The sequence below is a fragment of the Xyrauchen texanus genome, chromosome 21, assembly GCF_025860055.1.
Source record: "Xyrauchen texanus isolate HMW12.3.18 chromosome 21, RBS_HiC_50CHRs, whole genome shotgun sequence".
Lineage (NCBI taxonomy): Eukaryota > Metazoa > Chordata > Actinopteri > Cypriniformes > Catostomidae > Xyrauchen > Xyrauchen texanus.
The window spans coordinates 30057724-30075202 of NC_068296.1; the positions used below are offsets into that span (position 1 = coordinate 30057724).

At 36.5% G+C, this 17479-nt stretch overlaps 1 protein-coding gene across 1 annotated transcript; it reads left to right on the forward strand.

Annotated features, from left to right (window-relative positions):
- The first annotated feature begins 787 nt into the window (after positions 1 to 787).
- On the forward strand, positions 788 to 15880 carry LOC127661709 (myelin expression factor 2-like). The gene is made up of 17 exons (XM_052152543.1): positions 788 to 934; positions 4816 to 5018; positions 5546 to 5598; positions 6251 to 6258; positions 8861 to 8954; positions 9038 to 9223; positions 9300 to 9453; positions 9804 to 9853; positions 9948 to 10008; positions 12767 to 12865; positions 13372 to 13413; positions 13495 to 13575; positions 13648 to 13743; positions 14912 to 14968; positions 15123 to 15289; positions 15360 to 15411; positions 15530 to 15880. Exons 1-17 carry the CDS (start codon positions 816 to 818, stop codon positions 15691 to 15693), a joined length of 1686 nt encoding a protein of 561 aa, XP_052008503.1. The 5' UTR covers positions 788 to 815; the 3' UTR covers positions 15694 to 15880.
- Positions 15881 to 17479: the final 1599 nt, after the last annotated feature.

Genomic DNA, 17479 nt, shown 5'->3' on the forward strand with positions numbered 1-17479 from the left:
TTTGCACGTAGTGCAAAGATTTAGCTATTTACATTAAGTGCAAATAGCCTCTGCCTTATTAATATTATTATTAAGAAATTCTGTTGTCTTCTTGAAATTTCATATAGCATCTCATGTTTCTTGGATACAGTAACATTTTGACAAAACTTAATGCTAAGGCACATATTAGATTCTGTTTTTGTGACTTAATTGACATTAATAGTAATTCTTGAATTAAAAAGAGTTTGTGTTTAAAAAAAAAAAAAAAAAAGCTGCTGTTTAAAGACGTGTATCTCTTTTAAGACTGAAAAATGTAAAACAAATCTTGTGGAGATTTTGTTTGTGTTCCGCAGCTCGCGCTCCTTTTCAGTCGAATCACAAAGAAAAATGCAAACAAATGTGTCCCCACTCATGATATAGCCTACGCCCACTGAATTGCGGACGCAATCTTCGTTTATTAAAATATAATGTTGCATCCGAGTGGTTTAGAACGCGATACTTTTAGAAGGGGTGAATTCTTTTTTTTTTTTTTTACCTCTACCACCGAGACGGCTGGTCGTGATTTGAGCTGATTGATGTTTTCTCCACTGACCAATAACATCTCTTGACCAAAAGTAGCACACGTAGAGCTAAAGTTATCAAATTCATCATGTTAAATATTTATTTTAGAGTTTGAATTGATAATCAAAACTGACTGTTCATCAAAACAGACAATTAAAAATCATCTTTAATGAGCGCTCCTCGTTGCTGTGCGACTTCAAATGAACGCCATGTAAGAATCTCGCGAGATTGACGAGAGAGTGATCCCGTACAGACACGACCCGGGAGCAGCAGAGATGGCGGACGAGGAGCTGACGGCGGATCTTATTAAAGACATCAAACAGGAGGATTCAGAAGAGTCTCTAACTGGAGAAGGAGAGACGGAGCAACAAGAAAACAACAATGGCGATAAAACGTAATTAAAGCTATTGTAGAACACAAATCTCGCATATATTGCTTTTATGACGTATGTGTGCGTTGGCGCGGCCTGTGCGCGAGCGGAGTGCGTTCATTAACAACAACAACAACAACAGCCATGTCAATTTAATTTAAGCATTTATTTGTTTCTATCAGTGTCGTCGTGAATTGTAAAATATACCTCGTTTCCTTATTTCAACCTGTTTATATCCTCCTATTTATTTAATTTCTACCGAGTGTTTCTAGTCGTTTGTGGCGCTGTGGTCATTAGCGGTGCGTGCCAATCAGAGTGGTAGCCCATAGCAACCGCTCCGAGATATCGTACTTTAGGGCTGTTCGATTACAGAAATTTGAGATTAGGAAAAAACGGGAGGCAAAGTTAAATGTCATAATAATAATAATAATAATAATAATAATAATAATAATAATTGTTCTAAACATTCTAAAACTAAACCAGGGCCTGTATGCACAACCTAAACGCGATGCTTTTATCCCATGAGATCCATTTGAGGGAAGTTTTGAGTAGATGAGCCTGTATTTCCAAGATCTTCCGAAAATAATCTTAAAAGCACCATTTAAATTGTCTGTTACCACTCATGAGTTTTATGTAAAATTGTGTAATAGGCCTATATATAGGCTAATAAATAAATATATGCAAAAGGTTTTAAACACTGTAAAAATGTCGAGAACGAGTGGAGAGGTGTTAGATTCTCGCTTTTATAAGTGCAGCACAATGATCATTTAAACTTTTTAACATACCGATTTATTGATGTGAACTATGAAGCTGACTCAACTTCTGATTGCAGACTTGTGTTGTAATATCGGGGAAGTATTACTGAATGACAAATTACTGTCACAAATTTGGCGTATTTCTTGATTAATAGTTTAATCCAAAGTAAAATACCGGCAAACTATCCAGGTCTGCAAAGCAGATGTGTTGAAGGGCTTTTGGGATTACTTCATACAGATGAACAAACGGAGCGTATTTGAATCTGAGTCAGATTTACGATCGTTAAGATGTAGTCATTTTATAATGATTTTGTAAATTGTATTAGTGCTGTTAGGCTTCTAAAATGTGTAGTAGTTTTGTGGTCGAAGAAATAAACGCGGTCCGAAAATATCAACCGGTATCCCCTGAAGGAAAATCCAGTTTTGGAGTCGATTCCACCGTTTCGAATCGATTCTCGATTCCCAACGCTTCAGAATCGAGGAATCGATTCTTTTAGGAATCGATTCCCAGCCTTCTCGTACGGTTTAAGTATTTTCAGGAAAACATTAAACGTTTATGGGTGTATTAAACTAGATTTTTTGTCTCTGACTCCCAAAAAGTTGGGCTCTAAACTGTAAATGGGATATGAACGAGTATAAATAATGATTTGGAATATTTTTTCTAATATAAGGCCTACCGAATGGATTGTGAATAATATTAAAAAGTGTCGACCACTGAGGCCACTGATTTTGCAACATTCAGCAACAATTTTCTCATTTTAGTATGATCATATTTTGGAAAACGTCAGTTTTCATTTTTATTTAGGGATGCAAATATACCTTTCAGCTAAAGTTGCCCTTTTTTAAGCTAAATTGCCCAAATTGTTTAGTGAATTTTTCAAATTTTTCTAATTAGTTAATTTTAAGCTTTAAAAAAAAGACTAAACAAAAACTTTATATGCAACAGAAATTTTACATCTGGAACACCAACTATGACTTTCTCACCTTTTTCACTGCAAAAATAATAAATAAATAAATGTAATAATAAAAAATAAAGGAATAAATGTCTTGATAAAACAAATATAATTCGTTTTTAATTAAATGTATTCCTGAATTTATTATTGTGTCACTTTATTCCTTTATTATTTTCTATATTTATTTTTTACTTTATTTGTATTCTTTTTAACTTTTAATTATTTATTCATTTATTTTGTATTTTTTTTATTTGTGTTAATTTATTTTTTATATTTATTTATTCCCACATATATATATATATATTCCAATATATATTTATTTATTTATACATGTATTTATTTTTACTTTTCTGTGTGCAACATGGAAATGAGGGAGGCGGTCCTTGCGGAGCTCCAGTGCATCATTAGTTGAGAGCTCAGTAGTACTTATCGGGAGCAGATGGACGTTCCACCTTAGCACCCCCTGACTTGCACAGATTTTGAATATGCTGGGAACATTTTGCAGAGAGTTTAGCAATCCAGGATTTGCTTCGACATTCATACCAGCATACAGCTCTCCTAAACCATCAATAAGCACCTCTATTTTAAATGAAACAGTCATTTGATGCGTGATTATCGACTTCATTCACATGTTGAGCAACTCTCTAGATGTATGTGAAGTGTCAGCTATAGTTTTTATTAAAACATTTTTATTGCAGAACTTGTATATACATACATACATAAACGATCAGGGAAATGAAGCATGGTTGTATCTTTAAGAATGAACAATCATAACAACAGAAAACAATATTATGGATTTGCGGACATCAAAATATGAAGTTATGTACACAGAAAAAAGAAAGAAAAGGACAAGGTTAAATCATATAATTTATGAAACTTGCTCATTTTGTGGTTTTGTTGAAGAAACAGCTCCCCATTTATTTTGTGATTTTAGTATAACCAATACATCTTGGATTGACTTAAGCGCTTATGTTTTTAGCAGCACAAATAGCTATAGTTTACACAATTATGGCTATGACCTAACGTCACTTCAAAACAAGTCAAGAGTAATCGAGCACACGCTTCAATCTACGATAAGCCAATGGTAAACAGGACCCGCCCACATAATTATCATACAAGAGACAGAAATGTAAGAATAAATACAAAAATGAATAAATGTGGGAATATTTAAATATAGAAATAAATACATGTTGGAATAAATAAATATAAAAATAAATGAATGCATAAATAAATAATAATAAAAACAAATGAAAGAATAACATTTTTTTTAAAGAATAAAAATAAAAAGAGAAAATAATAAATAAAAAGAGAAAATAATAAATCAAGGAAAAAAGTCATACAAAAATAAATTCAGGAATAACTTTCATTAAAAACTAATTATATTTGTTTTAAGTCATTTATTCCTTTATTTATTTTCTTAATATTACATTTATTTATGTATTTATTTATTATTTTTGCATGTTTTGTCCTCCATACTGATGAGCTTGCATTCCTGATTATTAAACATGTTAGGAATCGAGAAAAAAAATATAAGTAAAATACTTTTTTGTGTTTTTAGGAGATTTAAATATTTTCAGAATCAAATTGTTGCTATGATTCATTTCAGAGCATAAACTGTCTTGAAAATAAATTTTAGGCTGAAGTCAGCATTGTTTAATTACTTTGAACAATCTGTGGGTTATTAGTGCTTAATATCTTGTGAAAAAAGTTTTTTGAGAAAGTGTCAATGCAAAAGTCTTTCTAGCAAGTCAGTCCACTTGGCGGCCATCTTTTGAAACTCTCTCGGGCAGCTATTTATCTATGTAAACAAGTGGCATACAAGTGCAGCTCCTATCTACTTGAATGGGGAAAGACTGAAATCTCCAAAACAGTTGGTCAAGATTACTATCAATGAACATATTTAAAATCATCAGTAAAATCTGACAATGGTGGTATCATAAATGATGCTTCTTTATCTCAATTACGTAAAAAAAAATTAGCTTGTATAGCTAATGCGCATGCGTGTCCACAAGTTGATTGACAGGCGACGTCTGTATCTAAAAAGTGATTGGCTCCTTTACCTGTAAGGTGTGACTTCATTTCTACATCCGTTGAGCATTGGGTGTTCCAATTTCTCCCTTTCTTTTTAATATAAGTGGCTTGTCTCTGCTAAATAGTCTATGGTTACGCTCACTTTATTTTCTTTGTCTGTTTGCAGGGATGCAGAAGAGGCCACAAAAGAGAAGCCAGAGCCCAAAGTGAAAAGTTCTGGGGCCCGGAAATCAAACCGCTACCATCCCTATAAAGACAGACATGGCAGTTCAGGGGACAAGAAAAGCAGCCACAGAAACCGAGTGTTCATTAGCAATATCCCGTATGATATGAAGTGGCAATCAATTAAAGATCTAATGCGTGAGAAAGGTAACCCACACATTGACCGCAGCGTCACCAATACGTCAGCTCCCTCTCTCAGTTTCTAGCTCGTATCTCTCATTTAGTGAAGTTTAAAGAAGGATGGATGTATGTTGGACTGAGTCTGTACCTCTCAGGGGAGTTTAATGCTGTTCTGGTTTGAATATATTGACTAGGTTATTTCAGGTTTACTCTGGTATTTGTTAAAATGTTCTCCGATCATTTGCTGTATTTACTGTAGTAAATCTGAATTTCTGGAATGTGGTTTATTTCACTGATTTTTGAAGGATGGTACAGGTGGGTGGTTCAGTGATTTTTAAACCTGTGTAAATGTGTAGAATTCTTTGCATTTCTCTAGTTGAATGTAGTTGTATAGCTGCCTGGTGCCAGTAAATAAATGGAATTGTGGTGTTGGATGAGTTGCCTTGAGGTTTCAGGTGTGTAGCGTTGCAACCAGGTGTCAACCCTGTGATGAGACCACTGGTGATTTAAATGCCTTGTTCTCTGGTATTTTCCCTTTTGTATGTCTCATGTAGTTGGTGAGGTTACATACGTGGAGCTCTTTAAGGATGGAGAAGGAAAGTCAAGGGTAAGTGTTGGTGAATCTGCGCTGTGCGAGGTTGAAATCCCCTCCGCAGCATCACTCTCATGTGTTCAGGGTGATACATGTGACCCGGGCTTCTGCCGGTAGACCCGATACTGTTGACCTTTGGATGGTGTGTTGATGTTTACCTCAGTAAAGACCATTATTTGGATGTACTTTAAATTGGTGGTGACACGTTTGGCTGAGTCAATTTATCTCCATCGACACATTTGATGACTGCTCGGGTGTATTTTGATTTGAAATTAAGATCATGCAAACTGACCTATGAGACGCCATCTGTCAGCTGTCTTTTCCCAAACCCTGTTCATGCATACGTCTGTTTGATTGGTTCTTTCCCGTAACAACTGTCCAATAAGATTCAGTTTTAATCCGTTTCATTTGCCCCTGGGTTAATTTTCTCTCATTTGTCCATCTCACCATAGTAACGTACAAATGATATGTTAAGCACAAGCTGGTTTCTAATTCAAAACAAAATATATATTCAGAAGCATGTGTTTTGATCTTTTTGAAGTACCAATGATATGACTCTCATTCACTTGTTTTTCTCATGTTTCAGCTGTTTGCATGATAGTGTGTTCTGATTTTATTTTGTTCTTTCTTGTCGTCCTCTGCATCTGTCTGGGCCGTGATCCTGCAGGGTTGTGGGTAAGAACATTGACTATTCACACTATGATTGTCATGAAACCAGTACCAGTGAGATTTTGATTTCACAGCAAAACCTGATATGATGTTGAACACTCCTTTATTTAAGTATTTAAAGGGGGGCTTGGGTAGCTCAGCGGGTAAAGATGCTGACTACCACACCAGCAGTTGCAAGTTCGAATCCAGGATGTGCTGAGTGACTTCAGTCAGGCTTCTTAAGCAATCAATTGACCCGGTTGCTAGGGTGGGTAGAGTCATGTTGGGGGTAACCTCCTCGTGATCGCTGTGATGTGGTTCTCGCTCTTGGTGGAGTGCGTGGTGAGTTGTGCGTGGATGCCGCAGAGAATAGCGTGAGCCTCCACACGCACTAGGTCTCTGCGTTAACGTGCTCAACAAGCCACGTGATAAAATGTGTGGATTGATGGTCTCAGACATGGAGACAACTGAGATTCAACTTCCGCCACCCGGATTGAGGCGAGTCACTATGCCACCACGAGGACATTGGGCATTCCAAATTGGGCAGAAAATCCACATAAACAAAAAAGTGTTTAAAGGGGTCATGACATACTATTTATTTATTTTTTATTATTTTGTCATTATTATCTTCTATGAGGTCCAGTAATAATGTTAGTGTAGATTTTTTTGCACAAAAACTGTCATGATTTAGTCATGGCCCTCTGTCTGAAAGGCTTGATTTTAAGATGTCTGGCCATTTAAGACTTCAATGTAAACGCCCATTGTTGTGATTGGCTAACATCATGCAGCCCTTCCAATAGAGCCATATTTGAAATGCAATCCGAAGAAAATGAATCAACTCCGCAAGATCACAACATTTATAAAAACTTCAGGATTAACATATAGCCCACATACAACACATTTCATCTTATTGTATTAAACAGTTCACTCCAGTTCACTTAAACAATCAAACAGTCATGACATATTAAATATTCATGTATTAAATAGTTTACTTATAGATTACCAGTCCAATAGTGTTTTAACTGCCCCATCCTTCAATAACATTTGCTGTGACTGGTTCACCTCGCTGAGATGTTCTGAATACATGAACACAGGACTGCGTGTTTCTTCCAGTCAGTGGCAGCAGCAGAATGACATGCATTTTCAAAAGTTGTGTTTGTATCGTTCTTAAAACATCGGCACATCGCCAAAAATGCATAAAAACTAGCAAAGATGTCCAATGAGTGCATGTTTACAAAATTAAAAATAGGGGGTCTCAATTTTAGAGTTATAACTTGATATCGCGTCTTTTAAAAGCACTGTGAGATGTATGATAATGGTCAAAACCATGCACGTTATGTAGAAAAACATTCAAATCCAGGCACATGAAGTGGTCCTGTGTAAGTACACTTTGGATGAATTTCCCATAACAGTCCCATCTCTCTGCTCTTCAACTGTGTGTGACTGACTGAGCACCAGTCGGCGGGGCCAGTGGTGCAGTGATGGAAAAATAGGCTTTGCATATGCAGATGAATTTGGTCCTTGTAACATCACAAGTTCCAAAAATTCTAAATAAAAAATGTTTGCAGCTTTGTTTAAATAAAGGGTCTTTTTCTATTAAGGAGAAAGTTTTGAGTTCTGAAACTTTATGAAACTGTATATTTTTATTGTACAATGACCTCTTGCATGTCAAAAGATCAAGGTAAATTTGATTCGTCATGTCATGACCTCTTTAAAAGAATATAACGTGTTTACAGCTTATATTATCCCTGGCCAAATCAATGAGAATCAGAACACCGTGCCATCGTTCTGCTCTGAAGATGACTTTAAAGGGATAGTTCTCCCAAAAATGAAAAATCTCATCATTTACTCCCCCCCCATGTCATCCCCAGATGTGTATGACTTTCTTTCTTTGGCAGAACACAAAGATTTTTTGAAAAATATTTCAGCTCTGTAGTTCCATACAATACAAGTGAATGGTAACCAGAACTTTGAAGGTTCAAAAACCACAAAGGCATCCATAAGACTCCAGTGGTTAAATCCATGTTTACAGAAGCAATATGACAGATGTTTGTGAGGAACAGATCAATATTTAAGTCCTTTTTAACTATAAATTCTTCTCCCTGCCCAGTAGGTGGCGATATGAATGAAGAATTCGAATCATCAAAAACAAAAAAATAATAATAATGTTGAAGTGGAGATATAGTAAAAATTATTGAAATGTTGATCTATTTCTCACCCACACCTATCATATCACTTCTGAAGACATGGATCTAACCACTGGAGACATTCATGGATAATGTATATGCTGCCTTTGTGCTTTTTTGACATTCAAAGCTCTGGCCACCATTCACTTGCATTGTATGGACCTGCAGTGCAGAGATATTCTTCTAAAAATCTTTGTGTTCTACAGAAAAAAGTCCAACACATTTGGGATAGCATGAGGGTAAATGATGAGAGAATTTTAATTTAAGGTTGAACTATTCCTTTAAGTCAGTAAGACTGGTATCTTTATTTTAGTATCCACTTGGTACCAAATAACGGTATGTTTCACATCCACAGTTCTCACACACACACTCACACACACATGAATCTGTACATGTTCCATTAGCTGGTGGCATGTATACTGACTGCTGTGCTTCTTTTGTAGTGTGGTTGAATTCAAAGATGAAGAGTTTGTAAAGAAAGCCATTGAAGTCATGAGCAAACATGATTTAAATGGAAGACCACTGAACATCAAGGAGGTAGAGACCCTCACAACTCCTCCATTCTAGTTTAATGTGCTATGTGATTGTGGACAATAACTTATGTGTTTGGTTGTTTTTAGGATCCTGACGGCGAGCACGCACGGCGCGTTCTGCAGAAAGCGGGAAGGATGTATGGTGGGGGAAGAGGGCAGGATGCTGGATGCATTAATGTTCCCCCTTCCATCAGCAACAACCCCAACATCCCCCCTGATATCATCAATGCACTGCAGGCTGGCCGTCTTGGGACCACTGTATTTGTGGCCAATGTAAGTCGTTTGAACTGATACTGTGCTAGTCAATGCTGTGCCATGATCAACCTTCACATCTGGTGTGTGTGCGCAGCTGGACTTTAAGGTGAGCTGGAAGAAACTGAAGGAGGTTTTTAGTATGGCAGGAATGGTGAGGAGAGCAGACGTGAAGGAGGACAAAGATGGGAAAAGTCGAGGGATGGGGACAGTCACCTTTGAACAGCCACTTGAGGCTGTACAAGCCATCTGTATCCTCACACATCTCTCACCTGTCTGTCTGTAGCACTGTTCCAAAACCTTTCTACTTGTAGAAAGTTCCCTCAAAAATGAAAATTCTGTCATTGTTTAATCACTCATGTTGTTTTAAACCTGTATTACTTTCATTTAGTATGTTGCTCTGTCAGCATCCACTTTCTTTTCACTTTCGGAGATCTATTTGCATGGCACACAGAGTCTTTGAAGAGTGCTCCAAATCTGTCTTATGAGGATCTATTTCAGTTAGCAGTCTTAGAATGTAGCGGTGTATGCAGACAGGACTTTGGAACAGCACTTGCAATTTCTGTTTGAAACTGCAGTCATCCTTAACTCACGCTCACAGCTATGTTAAATGGTCAGATGTTGTTCGACAGACAGATGCATGTGAAAATGGTGAGACATTTTACATGCAGTATTAACTTTGTATTTTTTCTACTGGTCATTCACAGCAGCTCTTAGCATTGATTCAAGTGTTTGTTTATTTTAGGATGAGAAATCACTTCCAGCGGATGACTTCAGACCAGCAGAAAAACAACCCCAGTTACCCAGTATGAGTGCAGTGTTTTTGTCTGTTTGTGGGGTTTATTTGTGATGGTTTAGGATGGTTGAGTAGTAGTCCAATGGATGACAAGTTGTCTGAATGTTTGTAGACATTTTAAGCGTTATTATTTTATAGCGGCAGTGCATTTAGAGACGAAACGTGGATTTTGCCATGCTGGTAGTATGCTATGCATTCAGCTGTACTTCCATGAAAGGCAAAATGCAGTAACATCGCATTTTGTCAAAATTGAGTTATGACTGATATCAGGTCTCTTATAGCCCTTTTCCAACAAAATACGATAGTCCTTGTGCTGAGCCTGTGCTCCACTGGTTCATGGTAGGGGCAATCTGGAGCCTCAACTCAATTTTATTTATAGAGCACTTTCAAAAACCACACTGGGTACCAAAGTGCTGTACATGGAGTAATAAAAAAAAAAAAAAAAATCACATTAATACAACATTTAAAACCTATAAAACAAGAATAAGATAAAATTTACCTAGTACAATTTATAATGCAATTAATTAAAAGCTAGGGAAAATAGATACGTTTTTAAGGCCCCCTGGAAAGAGAATAGAGACAGAGATGATTTTATGACCAATGGAAGCTCATTCCAAAGTCTAGGGGCTACCACCTTAAAAGCTCTATCACCTTTAGTTTTTAGGCGAGATCGAGGAACTGACAGACACAGCTGATCACCAGAGCGGAGAGACCTTAAAGGTTGATTCAAACTTATTAAGGCAGAGATGTACTCAGGTGCAAGACCATGAAGAGCCTTAAATACATACATCAACACTTTGTACTTGATTCTGTATTGGATCGGTAACCAATGTAGTGAAATCAAAACTGGGGTGTTATGGTCTCTTTTCCTGGTTCCCGTTAAAAGCCTAGCAGCTGAATTTTGGACCAGCTGCAGGCGAGAGAGAGAGGCCTGACTCACCCAGATACAAAGCATTACAATAGTCCAATCGAGAAGACACAAAATTATGCACAACCTTCTCCAAATCATCAAAAGAAAGGATGGGCTTCAACTTTGCCATAGTTCTAAGATGGAAAAAACTATTTTTAACAACAGCATTTATTTGTCGATCAAACTTGAGCTCAGAGTCAAATATAACACCCAGGTTTTTTACATAGGGAAGTGTTTTCCCTGGAAGCAGTGACAAATTTCTTTCTAAATTTACCTCACATCCCCTTTGACCAAAAACAATAAACTCTGACTTGCTGTGCTTTTCCACTGACAGCCGAACGGTGACGTAATGGGTTACTGTCTACATGGTAGTTTCACGTGACTATCTCAAACATAAACATGGCATGTCACAGTGTGTTTTTATACAGCTTTTACTGTGGTTTGTGGAAAAGGGCTATTAGACCATGGTTACTCCTGGTATTAAGATGCATCTTGGGTGATCCAGTCACATGTGGCCGAGACCAGTGTTGGGTTTAATCCAAATACAAAGTAATTTGTTACTGTAACCGAATTACATTTAGTAAAAAAAAAAAAGGGATTTAATGCATTACATTTTAATTTCTCATAATCTGATTACAGTAACTGACTGTAAAAATGTCACAGTTCGTAAAAAGGAGAAAGCAGGAACCGGGTGTACTGCCTACGTATCGTTTATTTCACACACAAACAGAAGTGGCAATATAACTCAGGCTTTCTGCCACACACTAACGCATCTTTTGGGCACTCAACATACACTCGCACAAGGGAAAAGTGTGTCAGTCTCTCTGTGTCTTCTCCGGTGTCTGGCTTCCTTTTAAACTTTTACGCACCCTCAGTAGAACTAGAAAAGGGTGTTTTAGACTCACGTGACAATCATTACTGTTCTCATCTCCTGATCTCGCTCTCCATTCACACACTAATGCTTGACCACCCCCCACCACACTGACTTGCAATTTAATTACTGATAAGCACATTTTAGGGTTATGCTTATTTCTAATATAATATTTATGTAGATTACATAAATTATGGCCCTTTAATAAGTCATTGTGAAGGAGAAACGTGAGATGCTGAGTGTATGATGTGTATGTAACAATGAACAAGGAAGAAATATAGTCATTATTTTGAATTTGTTGAGCAGAATAGTGTTTTAGAAAATAACTTAAAAGTGAAGTAATTAGTAATGTTCATTTTTCAATGAAATAATTAAAGTAATCTGATTACAATTTTAGAGAAATAACTAGTAGTGGATTGCTATTAAGTAATTTACCCAACAATGGGTACTTTTATTAAATTTTTTTCCTTTTAAAGCCGCTCATAACCGGCAAAGTGTAAACTCTTGTTTTAGCACAGCGGTTGACAGGTGAGAGGTGGCGCTTCACTGCTTGTTCACTGCGCGTTCAGGACAGATTAGAGTTTACAATGTTTACAACCTTTATTTAGCTCTGACAGCGTGTGATCGGATCACCCAAACGCATCTTAATATCAAGTGTAAATGGGGTCTTATGATTTGTCCTGTGACAAATAAGTTTGCCTCAACTATTTGGTGATTCTGAGAAAAAATTTTAGATTTGATAAGATTGATTTATTTTATAATCCACATTTGGCTGGACAATAAAAACAAAAATTTAAGTTTGTGTAAGACTGTCAGTAGCAAACACAAAATTAATCTCCTTTAAAACACTCATCTAACATGCAGTCATTGAAGCAATGATTTTGTAGCAAAATCACTGTATTTAACAAATTTCAAGACTAATATATTTGGAAAATTATGTAGTTTTGCATGTGTCTAGTGTTGATTATTTGTGATGTGTGTTTGCAGGAGGTCTGGGTGGCATCGGCTTGGGTTTGGGTCCTGGTGGGCAGCCGATAAATGCCAACGATCTCGGTGGAGGAGGAATGGGCTCAATGGGACCTGGAGGTATGTTTAAAAATCATACATTCAGATGCTTTTTGTATATGTGGTTAATAATTTCTGTAAATGTATAATGAATGTTAGGGCTGGACGATAGAGCTAAAATTTGCATCTTGATATTCTTCAGCCATTTAATGATATTATGAATAAATAATTTGATATTTATGTATTTTATCTGAAATGTGGAATTGTTCTCCCAGTTATGAGGGGCCATCATTTCAACCAGACAGACCTTGTTAAAATTCTTACATTAAACATTTTGTAACTATTTGGAAACAAAGGGAAAATGTTGATGATAATGTTCACCATACAGGTTTTACTAAATTAAACAATTATACTTAACTGTTTTCATTTACATATTCCAATATAGCAAAACATATAAATAGCAATGTTTACCTAGATTATATATAAATGTGTTTGCTAGACCATTTTAATATACATATGTTTAATAAAATCTCCCATAGCTGAAATAGACAGACAGTTTAAACTGATTTTGGTTGAATGATTGGCAGGAATGGACGGACCAGGATACAGTGGCATGAACCGCATGAGCGGTGAGAATCTGATCTGAAACACCAACTCTCTAATTACAACGTCATCTATCACACGCTTCATCAATATGTATGTGCATATAGGAATGGGTGGAGGCTTCTCTGGAATGGGTGGAATGGGAGGTTTTGGTAGTAGAGACATGGGACCCATGAGCAGAATGGGAGGTAACGCATCATTCTATCAATATGTCTGTCCCTGTCTTTAAGGTTTCTTTACAGCTGTGTGTCTTTGCACAGATATGTATCGTTCAGGAATGGCAGGGATGGACCGGGACTTTGGCAGGAGTGATCTGGGAATGAACCGTCCATTTGGAGACTCATTTGGTGGTCTCGGTGAGTGTGTGTTTATTAGATTGGAGGATAATGTTGTATGACCAATAGGTTTAGTTGAATAATTAATTCTAAGTTTTATTTAGGTTACGTCTTTCAAGACCTCAAGGTCGCTTTACAAAGAAAAAAATACAAGTGTATATAGACATAACATAGAAATTATACAAATAGCAGAACAAAAATACAGACCATGTGGAAAATTAATTATGGGATGATGTTGAAACGAGCAGAAGAGATGATAAAATGACATGAAGAACAAACAGTGCTACAGGGTCAGGGATCAGAAACAGTGAAAATAGGTGAGTTTTCAGTTGAGTCTTGAAGAGATAAAATTTCATAGAAATGTTGTGGAAGGTTGTTCCAGAGTTTAAAAGCAGTGACCCTGTAGGATCTACCACCAATAGATGACAATCTAAACTTTAGAATGGTGAGTAATTTGTCACCTGTAGATCTGAGGGTACACACAGGCATATGAGTGATGTAACTCCATTAGTTATTAGCTTTGAAAACCAAGATTAGGATTTTAAACTGTATGCGGTAGGTAACGCAGAGTCAGTGTAGTTGGAGTATAGAAGTGATATGGGCTGACTTGCTGGTGTGTGTAAGAAGATGAGCAGTAGTGTTCTGGATTAAGTAATTTAGTTGATAGACCAATTAGAAGGGAATTACAGTAATCTAGGTGCAAGGTAGTGAAGGCATGGCTTACAGTTTCTGCATCCTGACAGCTGAGGAATGAAGTCTAGCAATATTTCGAAGATGAAAAAATTAGGACTTGATGAGGTGGTTATTTGAAGCATTTGATTTAAATTTTTGTTAATGTTATGCTTCAGTGTTCATGCATAGAACTTACCATATGTAGAAATTACAATAAGCTAATGAGCTTTAATAAATGCTTTAATCAATACAGCACAGAATGTTCAACAGGAAACAAAAGTTTGAGACTCACCAATTGGGGTCTACTTATGGGTGACTATATTACACAACTGATAATCAAATAAAAAAAGGAAACATAAGTAAAAATATTGGTCAAACCATTTGTCTTTTTTGTAGTGCTAATCATTAAAGGCCTGCTGTCGAAATGTCACAGATACCAGTCGGTTAATGTTGCTTTTTTACATGAACTTGAGCAGAAATTATTGTGATGCTGATTGTCTGTTTTCTTTTTCATTAGGTGGAGGTTATTCAGGAATGGGGAATGCAGGAATGGGATCCATGGGCTCTGGATTAGGTCCAGTCACCTCACTATCTCACATATACACATTACAGCACTGCTTTTAAAGTGATGACCGAACAGCATAGAAGAAAAAAAAGTTGAAAACTGCTGCATGACAGCATACAGTATGACACTGTTTGTTAATCCAGATTGACTGTTTGTGTTTTAGGTGGAGGAATGGGTAGCATGGGAATGAACACTGGGTTTGACCGAATGGGTGGGAATATGGACATGGGACGTGGCTTTGGCCAGTATGGAGGCGGTTCTGGTCACATAGGTGGAATGAGTGACAGGGGAATGGGGTCTAAAGGAGGATGCCAGATCTTTGTGAGAAATGTATGTATCAGCATAAATGGCTCACTCTGTTTCACTGAAAGGGTTTTTATGAAAATGTTTGTGTTCTCAGCTCTCATACGATCTTACCTGGCAGAAGTTAAAGGAGAAGTTCAGTCACTGTGGTAAGTGTGTTTTTTGTTGGGGTTAGTAAAGACACAATCTTGTTTTTAGATACAGCCCCATTTCATAATATTTAATACATTACGAAGAGGTATAAAAATGCAACACTGTCCTCTACAGGTCAGGTGATGTATGCTGAAATAAAGATGGAGAATGGGAAGTCTAAAGGATGTGGAACAGTCCGTTTTGATTCTCCTGAGAGCGCAGAGAAAGCCTGCAGAATGATGAACGGAACCAAGATCAACGGAAGGGAGGTTGATGTTCGTATTGACCGCAATGCATAAAACGGACATATCTGCCCACCCGCATAGCCCAGTTGTTTTTTTTGTTTTGTTTTAAAAACATCATAGATCACTGAACAGTTTCAACAGTCATTTGAAATCAATGTTTGTTTTTTTTGTTTTGTTTTTTTTGTAAACACTTTTTAATTTGAATACATTTTAAAAATTAAAGTTGGCGGTTGCAAATTAAGTTTTTGCATCTGAGTGGTCTGCTGAATATAGGGTTAAATCTATCAAAAACTGTTAATAACATGTCTGGGTCATATTTCTAAAACCTAACTATTGGAAAATAAAATGTTTATTTTTTGCATTAATGTAATTAAAAATATATATATATATATATATATATATATATATATATATTGCTTGGTTGTCATGAAAATTGTCACAATGCAAAAAATCTTAATGGTCCTAAATTAGTCTTAATTTTATTTGATTATGGGGTGAAATGTGACTTGTACATATTTTCTTGAGAATCACAGAGAGGGACAAAAACACAAGGCAACCAAAACTCCATCTGCTTCCCTGACCTGCAATTATATAAAGATTACATAATAGAAACTGGTTATTGAAGAGAATGTGTTTAACTGCATGAGGTAGACTAAGCACTGAGAGGAGGACTAATCAATGTGTCTTGATGACACATATAGTTCACACAACACATATAGAAGTTATGGTATTCCCAAAAGTAGATAGAAAAGATATTCAAATGTGTTAACTGTAAAAAATTAATTGACGGAGCATAGGAGAATTTATGTAAAATCAATCAGTCTTTGGCATATTCCCACACCAATAAAATAAAAACAATTTCTTATATTACAAAACAATTCTAAGCGAACTAGTACAAACTTTATAAGCATTTGTGAAGACCATGTTATCCAAAATCCCTGAGCTATGAAGTTTTATAAAACCAAATTTCTCCTAACCATGAAAGAAAAATTGGGGAAGAGGACAAAAGAGTGAAAGATTTGTACAATACAAGATTTAAATTTTTTGGTAAATATGGCTTCCATTGCTGGATTACTTTCATCACATTCCCAGAGGGTCAGAAGTTTACATACACTTTGTTAGTATTTGGTAGCATTGCCTTTAAATTATTTAACTTGGGTCAAACATTTTGGGTAGGCTTCCACAAGCTCCTCACAATAAGTTCCTGGAATTTTTGCCCATTCCTTTTGTCAGAACTGGTCAGGGCTTTATGATGGCCACTCCAAAACCTTGACTTTGTTGTCCTTAAGCCATTTTTCCACAACTTTGGAGGTATGCTTGGGGTCGTTGTCCATTTAGAAGACCCATTTGTGACCAAGCTTTAACTCCCTGGCTGATGTCTTGAGAGGTTACTTTAATATATTCAAACAATTTTCCTTATGATGCCATCTATTTTGTGAAATGCACTAGGCCCTTCTGCAGCAAAGTACCCCCACAACATGATGCTGCATCCCGCATGCTTCATGGTTGGGATGGTGTTCTTTGGCTTGCAAGCCTCATCCTCTCTCCTTCAAACATAACGATGATCATAATGGCAAAACGGTTACATTTTTGTTTCATCAGACCAGAGGACAAGATCTTTGTCCCCATGTCTGGCTTTTTTTTATGGCGCTTTGGAGCATTAGTTACTTTCTTGTTGATGAGCCTTTCATGTTATGTCGATATAGGACTTGTTTTACTGTGGATATACAGGTGTAACTCGAAAAATTAGAATATCGTGCAAAAGTTCATTAATTTCAGTAATTCAACTTAAAAGGTGAAACTAATATATTATATAGACTCATTACAAGCAAAGTAAGAT

Coding starts and splice junctions, on each gene's coding strand:
- LOC127661709 (XM_052152543.1), top strand. CDS start 816: ATGGCGGACGAGGAGCTGACGGCGGATCTTATTAAAGACATCAAACAG. Junction 13,576..13,647: donor ACCCATGAGCAGAATGGGAG/GTAACGCATCAT, acceptor GTCTTTGCACAG/ATATGTATCGTTCAGGAATG. Junction 15,412..15,529: donor GGAGAAGTTCAGTCACTGTG/GTAAGTGTGTTT, acceptor TGTCCTCTACAG/GTCAGGTGATGTATGCTGAA.